General features: G+C 40.1%; 1 protein-coding gene across 4 annotated transcripts in view; it reads right to left on the reverse strand.

Annotated features, from left to right (window-relative positions):
• Positions 1-4,842: 4,842 nt before the first annotated feature.
• TPK1 (thiamin pyrophosphokinase 1) overlaps positions 4,843-18,801 on the reverse strand; it is a 344,701-nt gene continuing 330,742 nt past the window's right edge. For all 4 annotated transcript variants that reach the window (XM_082846614.1, XM_082846615.1, XM_082846613.1 and 1 more), the window contains one exon: positions 4,843-5,353. In XM_082846614.1, the coding sequence (XP_082702740.1) occupies positions 5,226-5,353 (128 nt within the window). In that variant the 3' untranslated portion in view covers positions 4,843-5,225. The remainder of the gene's footprint in view (positions 5,354-18,801) is intronic.

Raw genomic sequence — 18,801 nt, forward strand, 5'->3', positions numbered from 1 at the left:
AGAGAGCAAGTTGATAACCAGGTCTGCCCAGTCTAGAATTAGGCACTTATCTTTAGGACTGAGGAAACCGTTCAAGCGAAACTTTAGCATCTAATTAAATTTTGGATAGTTAGGGATCAAGGAAGGGAAAGAATGACAGTTTTTAGGGGCTAGGGAAGTCATGCAGTATGTTCCTGGGGCCCGGGTCCAAGTGGGGAGGTTAGTTAAGGCACCACAGAAATATGTTTTGCACCCCTGCTGCAGGCAAGGCCCTATTCTAAGACAGAAGATATAGCAGATAACAAGGAACACAAAGTCTAAACGCAAACTCTCAAGGACTTTATATTCCAGCAGAGGATCCACAGTGTTAAGCAACGAAGCACAGACTTAATTATGCCATTCAGGTGGGCGTCTGCTCAGTTCCTGCAGAACTGTATACTCCTAACTTCCCATGTTTATTGTTCAGAAACATAACTGGCTATTAAATATTCACTAGTCTTTAGGGCTTAAAGGTATGTTTAAAAGAAATAAATAATTAAGCTATGATTTATAATCTTAGTCTTATCCATTCCTTTTACAGTGAGTTAAAAACCCTTTTCAACCTTTGGACGAACACCGTATTATAATGTGAGATTTCTTGGTTCTCAGGGACTAGCTATAGGTCTATTAGGAAAAATTTCTTATTTCTTAGCAATGGATAATCTCAGCTCCTTGCTGATGTTTTTCAAGTTGTTTGCAGAGATGGCCTTAGGTTTTCTTTTTTGTTTGCTATGTACTGTACAAAGCCCTTGCTTTCAGTGGTAGAATTAAGTACATAGGGAACAAGTCCTTGAATCTGTTTACTTATCCATTACCTGTGACGAAGAATGGTGTTGCCATGACCTCTCTCCCAGGTTGTAACTGTAGCTGTTGTGTGCACAGGGCTGAGATCGCAGATTAGCTCTGAGCCCCCGGGGGTGCCTGGGCAATGCAGAATAACTGATTGTGGCTGCGTGCAGAATTGTTCTGAAATGACACTCAGACCGGGGCTCGTCAGAAAAGAAAACTATGATTGATAAGTGGAATCTGCTGTGGGCAAGGAAGGGCGAACATGTACTGTATGAGCCAGGAATTTTCCATTCCATATATATTGACACCCTGGGAATGGCTTGACCTTGTGGCTTCAGGTTTAATCTTCCCCAGGTATGGGGATCATTTATTCTATTTTGAGTAGAATGCTTTAGACACAATTTAAATAATCTGGCTCTCCTCCCCATTCCTAATGAAGTTAAACTGATTTTCTTATTCCCCAATAGGATCACATTCAGCCTGCTGTCATTGGTGGCTTATTCCGCTTAGCCCACATCTGAGAATAAAAACTATTATTAAGTGGTGAAGATACAGTGGTAAACTATACTCATACTGTCCTAAACTTAGGAAAGACATGTATGCCTAATGCAGAACCCTTACACACACACACACACACACACACTCACACACACGCACAGTTTAAAAAATCCCTTTATGCATTTTACTTTTACCCTTTTCTGTATTTTTTTTTCAATCTAGAATAGACTCCTGGGTGTTTATCAATTTAGAGTAAAATTATTAGAGTACACTGTGTGTGTGTGTGTGTGTGTGTGTGTGTGTGTGTAGAATAGATTACAAGACAAATTGTATTTCTTGTGGGTCATGGTCTGTATAGTTTGAAAGTCACAATTCAGACCATACTCCTTTTATAATCCCAGAGCCTTAGGGGAGAGAATAGTTTCTTGCTGCTTATGGACTGCACGTATAGCATCAGTCTCAATCACACCAAATCCACGCGCTGCTTTACTTCGGTTGTTCAAGTAAAGCTTTGGAGGCATGAATTTGGGGCAGGAGTAGAAAGCAAGGTCCGCTTAAAATGCTTTCCACACATACGGAAGCACAACACGAAACCCTAAGCAGTTACCTTTATGAAGGCCCAGGCTGTCATGGCCCCCTTCTCCATGCTCTGACCGACCCCTGAACTAGTGAAACGGCCCTAGGTCCCATCCCAAGTGAAAACTGCTCTATGTCTGCTTAGCAAAAATTAAGGAACGAAGATGTATTATTCTGCCCGACCTGTGTCTGGGAGCGTGGTCCACCTCCAATTCCTCGGACAGCACACGAAACTTACTACATTTCATAGTCACTTGTGACTCCGACCAGGGTTTCCATAGCTGCAGCCATTTCCCAGCTGCCTGAAGAGTGACCACAGCTTATCTTCACTACTCAGTGACTTAGGCAGCCAGATGCCATTTTGGGGTGACCATCACTAGATGCATAAAAGCTATAAATCCGACCCATGAAGAGGAGAGACAGACCGCGGTCAAAAGGGCCAAGGAGCACAGGCCACTTTCCCGGCAGAGCCCAGCTTCCAGTTTCTCTTCTGGCTGCAAGTGGGAGGTCAGGATCCAGACTGAACATGGGGGCGGCAAGAGGGGCTGCCTGGGGAGGCCCAGAAAGTTCACTGGGGGCCCCTGAGGTCCATCGTCAGACTCCTCATGTTAGTATAAAAGTAAGTGGTTCCTTGTTTGAATGATGTGGTGAGGAAGCACAAAAAGAGGATTCCCTGGTGGCGCAGTGGTTGAGAGTCCGCCTGCCAATGCAGGGGACACGGGTTCGTGCCCCGGTCCGGGAGGATCCCACATGCCGCGGAGCGGCTGGGCCCGTGGGCCATGGCCGCTGAGCCTGCGCGTCCGGAGCCTGTGCTCCGCAACGGGAGAGGCCACAGCAGTGAGAGGTCCGCGTACCACAAAAAAAAAAAAAAAAAAAAGAGGAAAATTGCACTTAGGTAGTTTTAAGGGCTAGAAAGGGGTCAAATACCTAGTTCTTCAGTAGCCTGGCAGGATTGGGAGAGGAGCCCTATACTTGGGGGGAAGGGCTTCCACGGGCCTCCAGTGGGTGGTCTGGGATGAATCTCAGTGCTTTTGTTCCCCCCTCACCTTCAGCAAACTATATTCTTCTTGTCAAGTATCTGCTTATTAACACTGGTAAAATTTTCAGGGTACATAGGGCATGACTCTTTTGCAATAAAATCTTAAAACGGTGGACATATTTTCAGATTCCGTATGTTGTGAATACATTTTTAGTAATGAACAGGTAACAGCTGAGCCTGAAACTGTAAGTGAACCAGAACTCAGTATCAGGTACTGGGAGGGCCCTTTCCCAGTGTCCTTCCTCTTTCTAGCTTCTTCTGGCGCAGGCGCTGGCTGAGGCAGTGGCTTGGAAGTCTTATGTTGTATTTTCCTGTTGGAGGTTCTGAGTTAAATGGGCCAGCTTAGGAGCTAGTGCTTGACTGAGCTTTCTTGTTATTTTTTTAAATTTATTTTATTTAAATTGAAGTATAGTTTATTTACAATGTTTCAGGTGTACAGCAAAGTGATCCAATTTTATATATATGTATCTATTCTTTTCCAGATTCTTTTCCATTATAGGTTATTACAAGATATTGAATATAGTTCCCTGTGCTATACAGTGGGTCCTTGTTTACCTATTTTATGTGTAGTAGTGTGCATCTGTTAACCCCAAATTCCCAATTTATCTCTCCCCCACCCCTTCCCCTTTGGTAACATAAGTTTGTTTCTAGCTCCTGCCTTCTTTACAGTTGTCTCTGCTGTGGGTGGGAGCGGACAGTAGGGGGACAGAAGCTCTGGGCTCTGCATCTGTGCTAAGAGGCAGAAGGGCCTAGAACCGGGCCTTCCACTGTAGTACTGACTGTACGATGTGTGACTCTCACCTGTGCTCTGAGCCCTTCTCTTACTCTTCCCCAGGGTTCTTCCTCCACCAGTTTTCTTCACTTTCTCTACCACGGAAGCGCCTTCCCTCTGTTGGCTCTTTTTTCTCCAGCATGTAACAATCTTTGAAAGCAATCTACCTGTCCTTCCTTTCTAAGTCCGACAAGGTAAACAGGTGCTACCTATAATCCCTATTTTATAGATGGGGCAATGGGTCCAGAGAGATTAAGTGTAAACATGTGGCACCTGTGCTCTAGAAAGTAACTTCCATGGAGGTTAGAGAAAGTGTTGACAACAACACTGGGTTGCCCCCCCAAAATCAGAGGCGTGAAGAACTATACCTATTAATCATCTTTTGAGCAAATTTTTTTTTGTACAGAAACACTGATTAGGAAAGACTGGTCATTATAAACTACAGGTGAGAAAATGGACTGTTTTCTTAAAAACTGACCACAGGCACATGGATAACTAAATATTTTTATTTGACATCTGGATTCAATTTCACATATATTTGCATAAATTATGAATAATTATCTCTAATGATTGACTATGCACAACTGCACGCTAGTTCACCTGATCCCACTTTCACTCTCCACTTACAACGCAACCGTCACTGTTGTAGCACCAGAAAGAAGAGAGCTGCTGGTCCCTTTCCTTAGGGCAACACTGCCTTTGCGCTATGTAAAGCTGCTGGGCAGGTTCTACCTGTTTTAAATTTTAATAATCAGGCCAATCATTTTTAAATTTATTATGAAAAGATAATACCAAAAACCATTAAGGCCAGAATAAAATGGTGCAGTTCTAGCATCCCAACCTAGAAGGAATTATTTTTTCAGTGAAAGGGAATACATATAATACAGAAAGAGCTAATATTATTAGACAGAAGTAGCCTTTGGTGTTAAGCAATTAAGGATGAACAGGAGGAGGGTTATGTGCTGGACAGCACGGAGCCTCAACAGAGCCTTCTCAGATTCAAACCTAAAAAGTTTTCTAGGGCTTCCCTGGTGGCACAGTGGTTGAGAGTCCGCCTGCTGATGCAGGGGACACGGGTTCGTGCCCCGGTCCGGGAGGATCCCACATGCTGCTGAGCGGCTGGGCCCGTGAGCCATGGCCGCTAAGCCTGTGTGTCCGGAGCCTGTGCTCCGCAACGGGAGAGGCCACAACAGTGAGAGGCCCGCGTACCGCAAAAATAAAAGCCAACAGTTTTCTAGGATACATGGAATGATTAATAACATAAGAATGATCAGTCCTGAATTTTAGAGTGGAATAATCCACATTAGTTTTCCAACTGAGTGTAATTTACTTTCTTAAGAAATAATGATTTCCCCCCGTCACTGTACAATTGAGATCTGTCATTCATAATGTTACCTGGATGATCTAAACATTAACATATTTAAAACTAGCAGGCTTCTCAGGGACAGGTTTAGATTCCTGCCAACCAAGGTGGACTGTTCTTGTGGAGCATGAAGTTGTTGGCAAATGAGGTCAGAGGCACAGCTGCGGAGGTCAGTCATGGGTGTTTTTGATGGCCATGGTCCAGAGGAGGGGATGGTCTGTTTCCACAGTCACAACACCAGATCCATCGTAGGTATTGGAAGTGCTGACCAGTGTTCCGAAACTAATCCTATGATTTGCTGTAAGAAAATAAGAAAACAAGTTTGGTGAGAGCCAAGCTCCCTCCAGTGGAGAATGGCTTTGTCAAGAGTTACCAAAAAGCAATTAAGCACACACTTTGATAGATGATCTGTAAAATGCGGGATGGGTTAACTTAATACCTGCCCTGCAAACAGATTGTACCTTTTTTTTCTCCTGTGCTTATACAGTTAGGCCCCCACCAGCCATCTGCTTCATACCGAGGAGTGTACGTATGTCAATCCCAATCTCTGGCGGGGAATGGGGAGTTAGTGTTTAATGGGGGCAGTGTTTCAGTTTAGGAGAAAAATTCAGTAGCTGGATGACGGTGAGAGTTGCACAACAGTATGAATGTACTTAGAGCCACTGAACTGTACAGTTAAATATGGTTAAAACAGTATGTTTTATGTGACTCTTACCACAATAAAAAAATTTTTTTTAAATGTGGGATAGATGAAATGTATGATATGAGATTCTAAACCTGAAAGTTTCTGTAACTTGTTATAACCAGTCTTCCTGGAGTTGGTTATTGGTTATTTACCAGTTTGGGATATATGTCACTCTCAATACTAAAATTCATTAAATTTTTTTTTTTTTCTTTACCAGGTGTAAAACCAAAACCCATTTCTGTAATAGGTTACTTCCTTGCCTGGGTGCAATTTAAATTTTTCTTGATGTCCGAATTAACTTTTTTTTTTTTTTTTTTTGCGGTACGCGGGCCTCTCACTACTGTGGCCTCTCCCGTTGCAGAGCACAGGCTCCGGACGCGCAGGCTCAGCGGCCATGGCTCACGGGCCCAGCCGCTTCGCGGCATGTGGGATCCTCCCGGACCGGGACACGAACCTGTGTCCCCTGCATCGGCAGGCGGACTCTCAACCACTGCGCCACCAGGGAAGCCCCAGAATTAACATTTTTATATTTGACTAAGCTCTATAAAAATACAGTTTTAGTTTTAATTATAAATGATATGGGGCAGAAAGCTAATTACTTAAAAAAAAAAAGCATGGGATTTTGGTCATTTTTTCTCATAAAGGAAAGCCAAAGTGAACAAGGCTTGCTTTCTGCAAAATTAATCAGAACTGGGAGGTCAAAAAGCAGACTTCCAAATGTGTAATCTTGAGCAAGCCACTTAAACTCAGCATACAATGAGGGCACAAGATGAGATAATCCTTTAAATTACTTAATTATGAAAATAAAGGCTTTGGAGTTAAGGTATATTATTAGAATTTATATATCTATAAATTACAAATTTATAAATTACATATAAATTACGTTTATATATATATTTCCTATCAAGTTCGTTGAAGTTAATGCCTGGGCATCCATTGATAACCTCACTTCCCTTTGCTTATAAAAGAGCAGTTCACGGTATCAACATGACTTGAAACCATGACTGTCCTACAAACATTCCTTGATAATCAGTACCGATTTCTTCGCTAAGAAATTAGAAAGAGAAAAGTAAACAAATGTTATGGAGAGAAATAAACAAATGTCAGAGTCAGAAAAGGCCCCTTTTCCTTCAAACAAAGTTCAACTATGAAGTTACACAGCTTTGGAGTAAATAATTCAATTATAATGGTCACTTCCCGCTAGAGGGAGCCTGTTATCTTTCTGAGGAAATCTTGAAAAGGCAATTTAAAAATTCAGAAGTAGTATTATAGGATAATATAACATCAGTAATTCACACAGTTTACTTATTAAAACTCAAACTATTTCTTTACTAATTACTAACGTGATTAGTAAACTGTCAACATGTTTACTAATGCAAACATGAAGTTATAAAGTAAAACTACAGGAATACAAGAGTGAACCTCGTGTGACTGTTGCCCTAACAGGTAACTCAGTGCAAGAAGCTTTCGCCTCTCAGTAATCTGGAGCTTTTCTGAGATGATGTTTCTGAATGATATTTATGATAAGCACATAAATTTACAAATCCAGACACTATTACATAGATAGTGAGTCTGTCAGGGAAAGAAGCCTTGCTCTCCTGAAGGGTGACCGTGCCTGGAATCCGGGTGCACCAGATCCCTACTGACATCCATCCCAGGCCCAGGGTTCCCAACAGCCCTCTGAGGAAGGGCTGGGGAACAGTTTACACATTTCATTCCATTTATTCAGAAGGGCAATTTAGGGTGCTTCAGTGGACCAGCTTTACAGTGGAAACCCCCCAGGGAAGCGCCAGGTGCACACAACCCACCTGAACGTGAAACAGTGCGTTTAAGGTTCTGGCAGCTAATTAAGTTAAAATCCTGTTTTTTCACCTGGGCTCAAAGGACATGAGTGCAAAATTATTTCTCTAGTTTGTAGTTGCACGTAAATTCCCTTCTGATTTTCTGAAGGTAGACTATGGATTTTGGATTATCCTAGGTAGACAACTATATTATATATATATTGGCTTTTCTAAGACATTGTTGCATCCTAATTAATTCTTAAATGGGAAAAGAAGTGAAATAGCTTTATTAGGGTATGAGAAGGTACAGTTTTTACTTTGCATGAAATATATAAGGCCATTATTATCCAGGCTTATAAATCATGTTTTCTTTGTATTTTGTAATGTTAAAAGAACCAGTTATTAAACATTTCTTAGTTGGCTTTGGGCTGCTGTAACAAAATGCCATAGGCTGGGTTGCTTAAATAGCAGACATTATTGCTCACACTTCCGGAGCTTGGGAGGTCCTAGATCACGGTGCCAACATGGTTGAGTTCTGGTAAAAACTGTCTTCTTGGCTGGTTTTCAGACAGCTGCCTTCTTGCTGTATTCTCATATGGTGGAGAGATCTCCTGCCTCTTCTTCTTTTTATAAGGGCACTAATCCATCATGAGGGTCCCACCCTCATGACCTAATCCAACCCTAATTATCTCCCAAAGGCCCCACCTCCAAATACCATCACATTGGGGGTTATGGCTTCAATATGTGAATTTGGGGGGACTCAAATACTCAGTCCATAACAATAGTTACAATTAATTAAAGGTTATAGTGAAATTCATTTGATTATCTCCAACTTTATGGAAAGTAGAATAAAAATGATAGAAAAAAGATGAATAAACTGAAACACAAAATCATGGAATTCTATTGACTATGTCACTACAATTATTTTGGAGTGTGTTTTCTCCAAAGAATCATGCTTTTGGACAAAACTTCCAAAAGTCTTCCTTAGAAGAAAATCTTTTTTTTTTTTTTAAAGAATACTGAACTCCCCTCTCCCCAGATGTTTGAGGGTCAATCATGAAATAAAATACGTAAGACTGACAGAGAGATAACTTCCTGCAGATAGCAATACAACAATTACTTCCTTTTATTATTTTTTCTTCCAGTTTTATTGAGAGATAATTGACATATAATAACACTGTATAAACTTAAGGTGTATAGCAAAATGACTTGACATATGTATATATTGTGAAATGATTACCAAAATAAGTTTAGTTAACATCCATTACCTTATATAATTATTTTTTTTTCCTTGTGAGAACTTTGGTGTCTACTCTCTTACCAACTTTCAAATATACAATACAGCCTTGGCAATACTTGTCATGTTGAACATTACACAGCCAGTACTTAAATTTATCTTAAAACTGGAAGTCGATATCTTTTGACCCCCTTCACCTCATTCTCTCCACCCTCTGCCTCTGGTAACCACAAATCTGATCCTTTTTGCTATAAATTTGAGTTTTTTAGCTACCACATATAAGTGAGATGGTACAGTACGTGTCTTTCTCTGTGTGACATTTCATTTAGCGTAATGCCCTCAAGGTCCATTCATATTGTTGCAAATAGCAGGGTTTCCTGTTTATGGCTGAACAGTATTCCACTGTATATACACCACATCTTTATCTATTCATCTGTTGGTGGAAACTTAGGTTGTTTCCATGTCTTGGCTATTGTAAGTAATGCTGTAATGAACATGAACATGGGAGTGCAGTTATCTTTTTGACATAGTGATTTTGTTTCCTTTGGACATATACCCAGAAGTAGGATTGCTGGTAATATGGTAGTTTTATGTTTAATTTTTTTGAGAAACCTCCATACTGTTTTCCATAGTGGCTGTACCAATTTACATTCCCACCAACAGTGCACAAGGGTTCCCTTCTCTCCATATCCTCTCCAGAACTTGTTCTCTTGTCTTTTTGATGACAGCCAATCTAATAGGTATGAGGTCATAACTTACTGTGGTTTTGATTTGATTTCCCTGACTAGTGATGTTATCTACGCTTTTCATGTACCTATTGGCCATCTGTATGTCTTCTTGGAAAAATGTCTATTCAGATCCTTTGGCCATTTTTAACTTATTTTTTTTTCTTTTGAGTTGTGTGAGTTCTTTATATATTTTGAATATTAACCCCTTCTCAGATATGATTTGCAAATATCTTATCCCATTGCTTAGGTTGTCTTTTCATTTTGTTATCGTTTCTTTTGCTGTGCAGAAGCTTTTTAGTTTGGTGTAGTCCTACTTGTTTATTTTTTATTTTGTTGCTTGTGCTTTAAGTCTTTTGTGCTTTGGTCTTTTGCCAAGACCCATGTCAAGAAGCTTTATTCCTGTGTTTTCTTCCAGGAGTTTTATGGTTTCAGGTCTTATGTTTAATTTCTTAATCCATTTTGAGTTAATTTTTGGGAGTGATGTAAAATAGGGATCTAGTTTTACTCTTTTACATGTGACTATCCAATTTCCCAGCACCATTTATTAAAAGGACTGTCTTTTCTCCATCAAGTATTCTTGGCTCTCTTTTCATGTTAGCTCACTGTATGTGTTGGTTCTCAATTTCTGGGTTCTCAATTCTGTCGTATTGGTTTATGTGTCTGTTTTTATGCCAGTACCGTAATGCTTTTATTATTATATCTTTATAATATAGTTTGAATTCAGGAAGTGTGATGCCTCCAGCTTTGTTGTTCTTTCTCAGGATTGCTTTGGCTGTTCAGGGTCTTTTGTAGTTTCATATGAATTTTAGGATTTCTCTTTCTTCTGTAAAAAGTGCCATTGGAATCTTGATGGGGATTGCAATGAATCTATAGGTGGCTTTGGGTGGTATAGATATTTTAACAATATTAATTCTTCCAATCCATGAGCATGGAATATCTTTCCATTTATTTTAATCTTCAATTTCTTTCATCAATGTATTATAGTTTTCAGTGTAGAGATCTTTCATCTCCTTGGTTAAATTTATTCCTAAGTATTTTATTGTTCTCGATGATATTGTAAATGAGATTATTTTTCAGATAACTCATTCTTAGTGTATAGAAATACTTTTGATTTTTGTATGTTGAATTCTGTATCTTGCAACTTTACTGAATTCATTGATCTAACAGTTTTTTTGTTTTTTTTTTGGTTCAGTGTTTAGGCTTTTCTATACATAAAATCATGTCATCTACAAACAGAGATAATTTTGGGTCTTCCTTTTCAATTTGGAAGGCTTTTCTTTCTTTTTGTTGCCTGCTTTCTCTGGCTTGGACTTCCAGTGCCATGTTGAATAGAAGTGGTGAGAGTGGACATCCTTGTCCTGTTGGAAAAGCCTTCAGTCTTTCACCATTGAGTATGATGTTAGCTGTGGGCTTGATATATATGGCCTTACTTTACTGTATTGAGGTGCATTCCTTTTCTATAACTAGTTTGTTGAGAGTTTTTATCATGAATAGATGTTAAATTATGTCAAATGCTTTTGCTGCATCTATTGAGATGATCATATGATTTTTATCTTTCATTCTATTAATGTAATATATCACATTTATTGATTTGCATATATTGAACCATCCTTGCATCCCAGGGATGAATCCTACTTGGTCATGGCGTATGATCCTTTTAATGTGCTGCTGAATTACGTTTGCTGTTTTGTTGAGAATTTTTGCATCTATATTCATCAGGGATATTGGCCTGTGGTTTTCTTTTCTTGTAATGTCCTATTTAGCTTTGATATCAGGGTAATACTAGCCTTGTAAAGTGAGTTTGGAAGTGTTCTCTCCTCTTCAGTATTTCTGGATATTTTGAGAAGGACTGCTGTTAATTCTTCATTAAATGTTTGGTAAAATTTACCAGTGAAGACATCTGGTCCTGGACTTTTTTTGGGAGATTTTTGATTAACAATTCAATACCCTACTAGTAATTGGTCTGTTCAGATTTTCTAGTTCTTCCTAATTCAGTCATGATAGGTTCTAGGTTTCTAGTAATTTATCCACTTTTTCTATGTGTTGGTGTATAGTTGGTCACTGAAGGCTCTTATGAACCTTTGTATTTCTATATTATCAGTTGTAATGTCCCCTCTTTCATTTAAAATTTTGTTAATTTGGGATCTCTCTCTTCCCCTTGGTTAGTCTCAATAAAGATTTGTCTGTTTTGTTTACCTTTTCAAAGAGCCAGCCCTTAGTTTTATTCAGTTTTCTCTATTTCTTTCCTGGTCTCTATTTATTTATGCTCTAAACTTTATTTCCTTTTTTGGCCAACTTTGGGCTTAGTTTGTTCTTCGTCTTCTAGATGCTTGAGGTGTAAAAGTTCGGTTGTTTATTTGAGATCTTTCTCTTTCTTGAGGTACGCATTTATAGATATGAACTTCCCTCTGAGACCTGCTTTTGCTGCATCCCATAAGTTTGTATGTTTTGTTCCCATTTTCATTTGTCTCAAGATACTTTTAAATTTCTCATTTAATTTCATCTTAGATCGATCTACTGGTTGTTCAGGATAGTACTGTTTAATTTCCATGTATTCATGAGTTATCCAGTTTTGCTCCTTTTACCAATTTCTAGTTTCATACCGTTGTGGTCAGAGGAGATATTAGGTATGATTTTAGTCGTGGTTAATTTGCTAAGACTTGTTTTGTGGCCTAATGCATGATCTACGCTAGAAAATGTTCTGTGTGCATTTGAGAAGAATGTGTATCCTGCTGTTGTCAGACAAAGTATTCTGTATATGTCTGTTACAACTTAGTCAACAGTGTTGTTCAAATCCATTGTTTCCTTATTGATTTTCTGTCTGAATGATCTATTGGTTATTGAATGTGGGGTATTAAAGCCCCCAACTATTTGTTGTTGTTTATTTGTTTATTTCTCCTTATAATTCTGTTAAAGTTTGCTTTATATAGTTAGGTGGGTGCATAAATATTTACAATTGGTGTATCTTTTTGATGGATTGACCCCTTTATTGTTATATAGTGAAGTTCTTTCTCTTTCTGTCATTTTTAGCTTAATGTCTATTTTGTCTGATATGAGTATAGCTACCTTTGTTTTTTCTTCGTTATCATTTGCTTGAAATATCTTTCTCCATCCTTTCAGTCTCAGTCTGTATCTTTGAAGCTAAAGTGAGTCTCCTGTAGGCAGTATATTGTTTGATACTGTTTTTAAGTCATTCGTCCAATTTTGTATCTTTGATTGGAGAATTTTATCCATTATGCTTAAAGTAATTATTGATGGATAAGGATTTACTATTGCCATTTTCTTACTTGTTTTGCTGACTGTTTTGTAGCTCTGTTGTTCCTTGCTTCTTATTCTGCTGTCTTCTTTTGTGTTGATGACTTTTTTTGTATTGTATACTTTCACTTGATCCTGATCTTTTCTGTAATAGGTTTTTCCTCTGTGGTTACCATGAGCCTTATATAAACCATCTTATATTTATAATATCCTATTTTAAGCTGACGACAACTTAACGTCAATAGCATCTCTAAAATTACAATTTACTTCTCCCCTATCATGTTACAATTTACATATTTTTTATATTATGTATACGGTAACAGACTATTGAAGTTATGGGTTTTTCTTAATACATTTTAAAACTTTTAAACTAGAGTTGTAAGAGAATTATGCACCACTATTACCATATTAAATAACTTTGATTATTTACCAATACCAGGAAGTCTTATACCTGTGTTCATCTGATTTTATCATGTAAATTAGCATCACTTTATTTCGCTTGAAGAACTCCCTTTAGCATTTCTTGTAAGGCAGGCCTAGTGGTGATAAACTCAATCAGCTTTCATTTGTTCAGGCACTTGTTTATCTCCCCTTCATTTCTGAAGGACAGGTTTGCCAGGTATAGTATTATTGTTGACAGTTTTTTTTTTTTTTTTTTTTTGTGGTACGTGGGCCTCTCACTGTTGTGGCCTCTCCCATTGTGGAGCAAAGGCTCCGGACGCGCAGGCTCAGCAGCCATGGCTCACAGGCCTAGCTGCTCCACGGCATGTGGGATCTTCCTGGACCGGGGCATGAACCCATGTCCCCTGCATCGGCAGGCGGACTCTCAACCACTGCGCCACCAGGGAAGCCAGACAGATTTTTTTCTTTCAATATTTTGAATATATTACCCATTCTCTCCTGGCCTGAAATTCTCTTTCTGTCTTTGACTTTTGGAACTATTTGGTTTAATCTATTTGGGGTCCTTTGGGCCGCATGGATTTGTATGTCCATTTCTTTTCTCATTTTCAGCCGTTATTTGCTTTATGTACGCTTTCTGTCCCTTTCTCTTTCTCCTTCTGGGGTACCCATAATGCAGATATTGTTTCTTCTGATGGCATCCTGTAAGTTCCATAGGCTTTCTTCACTCTTTTTCATTCTTTTTTTTCTTTTGTTCCTCTGACTGGATAAATTCAAATACCCTGTCCCTGATTCTTTCTCTGTCACTGATTCTTTCTTCTGCATGGTCAGTTCTGATTTTGAAGCTCTCTATTGAACTTTACAGTTCAGTCATTGTATTCTTTAGCTCTAGGACTTCTGTTTGGTTTATTTTTGATGGTTTCTATTTTTTTTTCTTCATCTCGTTTTGTTCATGCAATTTTTTCCCCCGAATTTTGTTATCTGTCTGTCTTGTAGTTCACTAAACTTCTTTTAAGAAGATTATCCTGAATTCACTGAAGTTCATACATTTCCATTTCTTTAGTGTCAATTATTGGCATTTTATTAGTTTCCATTGGTGGTGTTGTTTACCTGATTCTTCCTGATCCTTGATTTCTTACATTGGTATCTGCACATCTGAGTAAACAGTCTCTTCTTCTAGACTTTACAGGTGTGCCTTGGCAGAGACAGTCCTTCACCAGTCAGCTCAGCTTGGGGTTCTGGACATGTGAGCTGACAGACTCCTTGGGCAGGGGGAGCCTGCTATTAGGGTCTTCTTTGTGGGCAAGGCCACTGCCTGAGCTCTGAGGTTGTGGGGTATGTGTTGTGGCTGAAAACAGTTGGATAGGACTGCTGGCTTGGCTCTTTGCCCAAGTGAGGCTGTTGGATGGGGCTCTGTAGTTGCCTGGGTTCTCTGGTCAGGTTTCCTTGATGGTCAGACTCGGTACTATATTTAGCAGTAGTTGGGGCTATGATGTAGCTTCCCTGCTTGACCAGGGCAGCAGAATGGACTCCATGGCCAGCACAGCCCATTGTTTAAGGACCCAGATCAGGCAGGATTGTGCGCCAAATTCTCTGGCCACGCAGAGTTGCTGGTTTTGCGGTGCAGATGGTGAGAACCACTGGTTGTGCTCTCTGCTCAGGTATCACTGTAAGTGGGGCTATAGGATGGGCTATGCCAGCGGTCCCCAACCTTTTTGGCACTGGGGACCGGTTTTGTGGAAGACAGTTTTTCCATGGACCGGGGCGGGAGGTGGGGGGATGGTTCAGGCGGTAATGCAAGGGGGAGCGAAGGGGAGCAGCAGATGAAGCTTTACTCGCTAGCCTGCTGCTCACCACTTGCTGTGCGGCCCAGTTCCTAATAGGCCGCAGACCGATACTGGTCTGCAGCCCAGGGGCTGGGGACCCCTGGGCTACACAGTTTCCCATGTGCCTGGTTAGGTTTCCTGGTTGGGCATGCTGAAGGCTGTATTTAACAGTGGGTAGGGCTGTGAATTAGTTTCCCTGCCTGGGTGGAGCCACCAGACAGGCTCTAAGGCTGACACGTCTCTTATTTGGGGGCCAAATTAGGCAGAATCATGCACCAAGTTCCCTGGCCTGACAGGCCACCATCCTGGCTCTGCATATGGGCAGGGCCACTGGCCAGGCTCTCCGTTCAAGTGCTGCTGTAACTGTGGTTGCAGGATGAGCTACACAGGCTCCCAGGAGCTCTGGTTAGGCTCCTGCTCGGTAGGGCTGGAGGCGGTATGCAGCAGTGGGTGGGGCTATGAATTAGCTTTCCTGTCCAGATGGAGTGGCAGAACAGGCTCCATGGCTGGCAAGGGCTCACGGTCTGGAGTCCTGAATCAGGCAGATCTGCGCCCTGCCAAGCTCCCTGGTCAGAATGGACCACGATCTTGGCCCTGCAGATGAGCAGAGCTGCTGGTTGGGACTTCTACTTGGGCACCACTGGGAGGAGGAACAGGGCCACAGTCCGAGCACTTGTTGCTATAAATCCCTTCCCCCTTCTCTGTCACAGTCACGTCCCCAAGTCCCCTTAGATGCCCATAAGGCAAGACCTGAGAAGGCATCCTGAGAAATGACCCATGATGCTGGAGGAGCCGGGTGTCCACCTGGACTTTCTTTTCCCCCGGAGGAACTGCAGGCCTGGGGAGCCAGCCTGGGGGAGGAGTGATGTGGTCAGGTGCAGCTGCTCCTCTTAACTTTTCTAATGTGGTCCTACCTCATTCTCTGTGATACAGGGGGTGCCTTCAGCCTCACCCTTGTATTCTAGGATTTTCACAGTGGTGTCTTGTCTATAGATAGTTATTAGTTGGTCTTCTTGTGAAGGGGACTGAGGTTGGGAATGACCTATGTTTCCATCTTGATGATGTCACTCCTTCACAAATTAACTTTTTCATTTCTACTCCAGAGGACTCATCCAAAACTTTGGCTAGCTGAACATTTACTTTCAATTCAACATTTAGAACCTATCTAGATTCAGATTTTTTCCATTTTTATTTGCAGAGAGTACAGCAGAGCTAAACATAGTTGTTCTGAGACAACCAGTCACTCAGATCAAGCCCTGTTTTTAACTATAGACAAACACAAAAGTGATAGCCATGTGTAAAACTACAAGCAATCTGTGATAAACATAACCTAAAATTGCTTGCTCTGTTTGAATATAAAAGTTGTGTCTTATCTATTTGCTTCAAAGACATGATCATCAGTTGTTTTAAGGACAGTTGTAGTCTAATGATAGAATATTGGCTGGTGAGGATGGGTTAAGTTCCTCTTCCAATGAAATTTAATGTGAATTACATTAGGGAACACAGAGGCATAGTCTGACTCTGAGCTTTTCATATTTTAGAGAAACAGAACTTAAAAATATGAAAAACATGAAAACTGGTTTTATAATTTTCATCCATTATTTCAAAGTATTTTCTTTCCCAAAGGAAAGGTTGAGAATTAGGCACTTAATATTCTGTTGTTTTCAGTGATGTCCTATAGCTTTTCTCCAAAGCTGGAAAGACTGAAGACTGCAAAGCGGAGGCTGGCAAATTGGTAGAATTCAAGTATTCAGCTCTTTTCCTGTCAGTTGGAGGGGGGTAGGGCCATTTGTCCTGGCTTCCTACCTTCTCTCTGCAAGCTGGTTTAGTGGGCTGTGCTCTTTTGAACTGGTTGACAGAGTGTAAAGGAGTACTTTGGCGGCCTCTGATGCTCTCAAGCATTGGAAAGCAAGAGCAGGAAGCATTTGTTCCCTCTGCACCTGTGTGATTGCTCTGCTCAGGTGTTTTTTTACAGAGGAGGCATCTTGCTGTCAAAAACTATGAACCCCGTCATGATGAGGTTAATAAGTCAGACCTAGGTTCAAACCTTGGCTTTACCACTCTCTAGCTCTATATGAACTCAGTTATTTAACCTTCTGACTTCAGTTTCCTCATATGCAAAATGTGGATAATAATGTCTGCTTCACAGAGAAGTTGTATGGATTATATAGTCAAAATTCTAACACACAGTAAGTATTCAAGGAATTTCCATCCCTTTTGCTTTCTTCTGTTATTTTGTCAATAAAGTAGATCAGATTTTCCTCTCCTACCTTAAGAGTCTTTTAAAATGAAAAAAGAGAGATGTCATGATTTGAACAATAAGCAAATGCCTTAATTCAAGTGACTAGTTTATAGCCAGCTGAGAGACAGAATGAGATGAACTTTGCCAGGCTAGGTTATGTGTGATGCTTAAAATCATTTCAGGTGTCATCTGCATACATGTACAAACTCATTTGCCTGACAGATATTTATGAAGGTTATACCCTGTGCTGGCATTAAGGATACAAACATGAGTGTGTCTGCTTTCAAGGACTTCACATTTTAGTAAAAGGTAAAGACGTATATATAGTCCAATTCAGTGGACAGGATGGAAGCAGGAGGCAGGAGCTAATGAGGTGGAGCCGGAATGGCTGTATATTCTAGTGGAATGGGGAGGAATCCCCCAGAGGCCTGGCTTCCCAAGAATCTGTGGATTGACACTGGTTATCTGATAAAAATAAATTATTTAAAAGGTAATGCAAATGTATCTAAAAATCAGCAAAACTGAGAGAGTAAAAGAGAAGGGAGTGAACAAACTTTGTCTGGGAGATGCTACTCAAAGAGGTGGTATTTGGGATGGAGTAATTCTCATTCATTCAAGACATTATCTGAGCACTTACAGTGTTCAAGGCATAGCAGGCTTTTATCTGTAGTTTACAGATGAGGAAAATGAAGCTCAGAGAGGTGAAATCCACAGGCTATGATGATCATAAAAGTTGTTAGACACATGTTACTATGGGAGGTTGAAGCACTACTTTGAAGAGCTCTCAAAAGAGAATTGATGCTGGCCTGTTTCCCTGAAGTATAGAACTGTCAACAGCCTGACAGAGTAGGGTAAGTGGATGACTTAGTGAGACCGATAAAACCACTCTAAGACTTAAAGTAGTACTGTTTCTACCACACAGATACATGTTTAATAAACCTATTATGATGAATCCCAAGGTTCCCTACCATCCTGGAATATTAGGTTAAGTTCTAGGAGTTAATTAGACTTACTGGACATCATTAACTACTTCAACATCATGGAACCACTGTATGCTCTACACCCATCAATTATTCTCTGAAGATGCTTAGCCTCATTGGAGTAATGGCTATACATTAGGAAAATGTGACTCAGATTTCGTTAGCATTAAAGCAAACCATACTACCTCTAAAATCAGCTCACTGTGACTGGTCTTCACAATTTTAACTTTTTGAACTAGAGATCTTAAAAATATCTTTGTATGTATATACGTGAGACAAACTTTCTATTTAAAAACTGCTAATTTACACTTTAAAATAGGAACTCCTGGCAGGATTATTACTATTAAAATTGTATCCTATAAAACAGCATTTAGACTTATAGTGGTTCTTGAAACTTTTCAAAAATTAAATTGCTATGTTACATTTTCATTTTCTTAAAGGCAGAAAGTCAAACTATTTCTAGTTTGGAGGTGTAGAGTACATGCAGCATCTACTCTCTTAGCAAGTTTCACATATTCAATTCAGTATTATTAACGATAGTCATCATGCTGTATATCACATCCCCATGACTTATTTATTTTATAACTGGAAGTTTGTACCTTGTGATCACCTT

The sequence above is a fragment of the Leucopleurus acutus genome (assembly GCF_964270905.1).
Source record: "Leucopleurus acutus genome assembly, chromosome: 9".
NCBI lineage: Eukaryota > Metazoa > Chordata > Mammalia > Artiodactyla > Delphinidae > Leucopleurus > Leucopleurus acutus.